This window comes from Chaetura pelagica, unplaced genomic scaffold, assembly GCF_000747805.2.
Source record: "Chaetura pelagica isolate M959 unplaced genomic scaffold, ChaPel_1.0 scaffold222, whole genome shotgun sequence".
Lineage (NCBI taxonomy): Eukaryota > Metazoa > Chordata > Aves > Apodiformes > Apodidae > Chaetura > Chaetura pelagica.
Genome location: NW_009952711.1, coordinates 3,908,030 through 3,913,379, shown reverse-complemented (window position 1 = coordinate 3,913,379; position 5,350 = coordinate 3,908,030). Strand labels below are relative to the sequence as shown.

Here is a 5,350-nt window from a genome sequence, read left to right as displayed (position 1 = left end):
CAAACACCGCCCCGGGCTCCCAGCACCGCCCCGGGCCCCCAGCACCCGGCCCGACCGGCGCCTGCCCGTTCCCGCCCCGGGCCGGGCCCGCAGCAGCCGCTGCCCCACCGCTCCACGCTCCCTCCCTCCCGCCATCAACCGCAGGCGCAAAGGCCTGGTCACAAAAAACACCATCAGTATTAAATTCCGTAAAAGCTTCAAGTTTATTCAAGTGACAGGATTTTCAGAGGTACCGCACCTCAGTGCTGCGACAGTTCAAGCCCAGGGGCAGGGGCAGGGCAGGGCCAGAGGGCTGGGCGAGCAGCAGGCAGCCAGCTGCGGGCATGTCAGCCAAATAAATTAAGTCCTTCTTCTGTAATGACACTAGAGTTCGCTACATTAGCTTGTTATGAAGTCTGAAGTGGATAAACACACCGATTATATTGCCAACTCTTTTTTCAAACTAACTTGGCAGACTTGCTAGCACATGAATATGAGTTGTGCCTTTCATTGATATGCAGGTCAAACAAGATCTACTTCAATTATTTAATATTTAGCTTTTAGTGTTACTGCAATCTCATTCTAAAAACACCAACATTTTAAGTCAACAAGCTCCTAAGCAAATGTTAGCTCTTGCTATATCCCAACACAGAGCTGAATGTAATTCACATCATAAACTGTGATCTATATACTGCCAGTGTAACTCAGGCAAATAAGTTATCCTCCCACAAACACACAAAAAAGTACACTACTGACATATTTAGGGAAGTTAGCTTTAAATTAAATTCAAGCATACAAAGATGAAGTAAATACCTCAATATTCAAGTAAGATTGCATTTCTCTGGGTGCCTGACAGAGCATACAAGTTCAAGCACACTGCAGAATTTGGTTAGCTGTTCAACTTTTTTTTTTCATAGAAAAATAGCATGTCCACAGAAGAAAACCAATTTCAACTTACTCAGATCCACTCTTTTATTTTACCTTAGTTCAAGGCAAACTAAGTACAGATACTGTACAATAAAATGTATGCACAGAGAAAGAACAGCTGTTCTTCATTTTACCTTAACAACTCACATCTCTCTTTTTATTTAGAGCCCTTTCCAAGCAATTATACCTCTCTGAAACATGTTGCACCCACATTTAAATATAAAGAGAACCATCTGCAGGCCCCACATAGCCAACACCTATTAATAGCACATCAATTAGTGTCCATATTCCAAGTCCTCCAAAGCTGAAGAGTTTTCCCAAACCTTCCCGCCACTGACCCAAATAGAAGCGATCGGCACCAAATCCACCAAGAGTGATGCTATAGGAATAAACACGTGATTCACTGTTATTATTTTAGATTAACTCAGTTTGGGTATCCATACACACTTTTTTCTGACATATCTACAACTTGATGATAGTTTTGCTCTACACCATTGAATAAACTATACACTTTTTGTTCAAAAGAGCTGACTGGGTTATTAAATGATAAAGCTTTTGATGAAATTGCACTATTTCTGAGCTAATATGATACATTGACTTGAAAGTTTTGCATTAATGACAAACAAAAAGACCCCCAAACTCTCAAATTTATAATTGTGTTAATTTTCCAAGCTAGCAGAAGTTAAAAAACCCCAAGAAATAAGCTTTAGAAACAGACCCAAACACTACACCCAGTAGTATCTTTGGCTTCAGGAACCATCTCGTAACCTAATTTATCATACTGACCACTTTCGAATTATTAAAATTCAATTTAAAAGGTCTTATCACCAAAAGAACTTCAGTTACTTTCAATCGCTATTGTAGTGCTCTGATGACTTCATATTCCAAAATAGCCTAAATACTTTTTCAACTGCTACACTGTTCTCATCCCTAATAATTTAAAATGCAAGAAACTTTGTCTTAAGGCCTTTCTAGCTCTCATGGGAAGGAAGCTCTAAGCAATGCATACCAGCTACACCCAAGCTCAGTGGCATCTACTAAATTAATTTCAGATGCCAGAAGTAGTTTTTAGAATCTTCAGCCCTAACTGTTTCAAGCATATTAAAAACTGGGATAAAAAAAATCTGTAAACCTACAGACCTTTTGGAGCATTTGTATCTCATTTGACACCACACAAAATGTAAGTATGTCCTCCTCTCAGAAAATGCATCACCTTGTGAAGCCTAAGGATCACTGGCATTAACTCCAGAGGCAGTACATTCCATGCTGAAATAGGGGAGTTGTTTTCTCTTGAGCTCTGTTTACTAAACACAGCTGGTATTGTTGCATATGAAATCTTTGGGCATCCTATGCTTCCAAATTCTAAGCTAGACTGCATGAAATATTGGTTACTCAGTACACCATTAAAAAAAAACCAAGCAAAAAACCACACAAAGTGAAGATTTTATAGACAATTAATATGTTTCTAATATTATCTATTCTAGCTTGACACTATCTAAACAGTTCTTGTTTACCTTAGTGCCAAGGCAGTAGACCACTTATAACCTCCAGTCCAGTTGCAATAGAGCATCTTAGGAAACACACGATTACCTAAACATTAGAAAACATCTTGATGTAACAAAGACCACTTAATACTAAGAAAATAAGCAAGAAATTAGTGTGTTTCTCTAACCAGAGCCTAAGAGGGTTGACACTCATTGAAACAAACAGTCTGAACACAAAAGCTCATATATAGTTCACAGTCCTCTGTTTCACCCATCTCTGCCCCACATCAGAAATCATGCAAGAAATAGGGGGAAAGTTAAACTACTTGGGTGAAACCAACATTAATTTTGTAAATTATCCTATGGAGGCATTTGATATTGATTCTATGTCTACATTAGTTTAATTTATAGAATCATACAAAAATAAAACAGATCTGCTCTCAAGTGAAGGTATACAACAGTATTAAAACCCAGTGTTTTCAGTTATATCTCCCTCTAATGCTTAAAAAATAAAATGTAACTATAAAAAAATTCAGTAGATTAATCAAGGTGCAGGTTGTTACTGCAATGGACAAAGAATCATTGTATTGACCCATTACAAAAATGTAATTAAATTATTTAGAAACAAAGCTGCTTTACTGTTCCAGGCCACTTACCCAGGCAATGAATGTGATCCCGTACTGTGCAAGTGGCGTTGTATCGTTGTCGTGGACAGGAAACTGTCATGCAGCTTGTAGAGTTGGTACATACATAATCAGTTGTAGGAAGCTGCCAGCAAAACTGGCACGTCATGTTAATGGTAAAGTTCTCCTGCTCGTGGTTATTCTGATCCTGTAAAAGGACAGCATTGTTACCTCACCAGTCACACCAAAAATTTATGGTGTGCAGCATCAAATGACATTTCATGGATAGACATTTTGGGCAAAAGTAACTATAACCCCCTTTGCTACCTCTATGTCATCAAGTACAATAGAAAAATCAACATTAGAAAAATGATAAGAAATTATTAAAGTGAAGTTTAACAGTAGAGCTTCCTCCAACCTAAGGCTACTGCCAAAAGGAGGACTCAGTCTCACCTGTAAGATCAATCTGTACCTCTAACAGACATTTAGCCTCCACACTCTCAAAATGCATCCATTTTGATTGGTCAATAAATGGACTGAACTCAATTGTATGGGTGTGTAACAAAACAATCCAACACAAGGAAGGCAAAACAGAGAAACACAAGGTCTGCCTCTACAGCAATGGCCCCAGCTGAACCAGATTCAGTGTGTCACAGACCTGGAAACCTGCCTACGGAAGATCCTGGAAATCATTTTTTTGTATTTTATTACAAGATACCACACCTTAATTAAATAACTTAAATTTGTGTTTCAAAGCAACAGATTACTTACAACACAATGAACATGTGGCTTGACTTTGCAATCAAAAGTGGCTGGCTTCCCATATATACAGGAATAGTTTGTGTTACATGTCATACAGTCTGGTGGCAATCTACTGCAAAGCCCGTTGCTAGGACATTTAGTCACGTAAGATGGAATTTCTGTACTTTCTGAAATGTGAAATATGTGAATGAAATTAAAAAAACAACTTTAAAAGCTATACAGTCTGAAGTATATATACACATATACACATGCTTTCTTTTTCACATCTGTATACATCCCCCATGTACTGAGGCTCTATGAAGGGCTTCCTTATTATCCAGCAAACAGCACAACACCTTTGTGTCACGGGAAGCCGTGTTAGCCAAGTGAGCTACACAACACAGCAGGGCACCCTGCAAGGGTCTCACCCAAGCTCTGTGAGGACAGCACAGCACCACAACAGAGCTTAGCGCAGATTAGCACCACCTCAGCCAGCATTTCTCGGTGGAAGTAATCAGTTTAGGTACAGAAGAAGGCTGACACGTGTAACCTACTTTTAGTTGAGGTCTAATTAAAGTCAGCCACTAGCTCAGCCATTTGCTGTTTATATGCATTTAGAAAACCCTCAATTTACTAGCAAGAACAGCATTCCAGACAATCTTGATGCACCCCTTAGTAAGCTACAAACACAGTATTTGTGTTGAATAGGGAACAGTAACAAATTCCTGCAAAATGCTGCAGTTTTTAAAGAATTTCCATCATCCTGACAGGGCGTAAAACACATGAACCACAGAGCAGTTTAAGTGGTTGTTTTCTAGTTGTAAGACCTTATATAGGCTGATTTTTTATTATACAACCCAAACTAGTTGCTAAAGACACTGAAAAGTAATAATGATGTGTTAATGTTTTTTAGTACTCTGAAAGCACATGCAGGTTTCAAACACATAATTCAAGAACTTTACTATTAAGTTCAAGACACTAAGGAAAAAAGGCCACAGAAGAAAAATCAAAAGAAACAACACACTGTACCTGCTGCTTTAAAATAAGGAGCATTTGTACTTGTTGAAGTTAGACTTTTTGCAAGTGTAGACTGTGGCTGTGAATGCTTTGTGGTCATCAAAGACCCTGCTACAAGAAAAAAAGATATGGAAAAAGTTTTATTTCTAGAATAAAATTCATCTTCAGTCACAGTCTGATTTCAGAAATTACTAGTGAAAAGGTTAAAGAGAACTTTAAAAAAATCCTTTTCCTATGCTATAAATAGCAGGGTTTTTTCATTAAGCATTGATATGAATGATAGATACGAATAGTTTCTCTTGGACAAGACGCTATATTTAGTGACGTTCAGTCTCACGCAGCTGCTGTGACAGAAAGCTGGAACAAGCCCTGGCCGGCAGGCACGGGACTGTTCGTGCGGGCGCTTCACGTCCGTCCCCGCGCAGAGCCCGCGGCTCCAGGCTCCGGGCCGCGCGGAGCAGCGCGGGGGCCCCGCAGGCCGCGCAGCAGGAGCGGCCAGGCCTGGGAGGCAGCGCACACCGAGATTTGCCCACCTGCCTGCCCAGAGGGTGCTGAGAAGCCCCGGCATCCGCCCGCGCC

The 5,350-nt window shown here is 40.0% G+C and overlaps 2 protein-coding genes across 2 annotated transcripts in view; both read right to left on the bottom strand.

Annotated features, from left to right (window-relative positions):
- Positions 1-325, bottom strand: part of ADAL (adenosine deaminase-like) — an 8,996-nt gene extending 8,671 nt beyond the window's left edge. The window contains exons 1-2 of the mRNA XM_009994524.1: positions 234-325; positions 46-154 (exon numbers count right to left, since the gene is read on the bottom strand). Of these exons, the coding sequence (XP_009992826.1) occupies positions 46-154; positions 234-325 (201 nt within the window). The remainder of the gene's footprint in view (positions 1-45; positions 155-233) is intronic.
- A 507-nt stretch (positions 326-832) lies between these two features.
- On the bottom strand, positions 833-4,877 carry TM2D3 (TM2 domain containing 3). Its single transcript, XM_009994404.1, has 5 exons — positions 4,784-4,877; positions 3,785-3,942; positions 3,047-3,221; positions 2,421-2,496; positions 833-1,285 (listed from the first exon to the last, which is right to left on the bottom strand). The coding sequence occupies exons 1-5, from the start codon at positions 4,869-4,871 to the stop codon at positions 1,120-1,122; spliced, it is 663 nt and encodes a 220-aa protein (XP_009992706.1). The 5' UTR covers positions 4,872-4,877; the 3' UTR covers positions 833-1,119.
- Positions 4,878-5,350: the final 473 nt, after the last annotated feature.

Excerpts from the sequence above, each read along its gene's own strand:
- TM2D3 (XM_009994404.1), bottom strand. The coding sequence starts at position 4,871 with ATGACCACAAAGCATTCACAGCCACAGTCTACACTTGCAAAAAGTCTA. Across the intron at positions 3,222-3,784 it reads AGCCACATGTTCATTGTGTT|GATCAGAATAACCACGAGCA; the intron begins GTAAGTAATCTG and ends GTCCTTTTACAG. Across the intron at positions 2,497-3,046 it reads GGATCACATTCATTGCCTGG|GTAATCGTGTGTTTCCTAAG; the intron begins GTAAGTGGCCTG and ends TCTAATGTTTAG.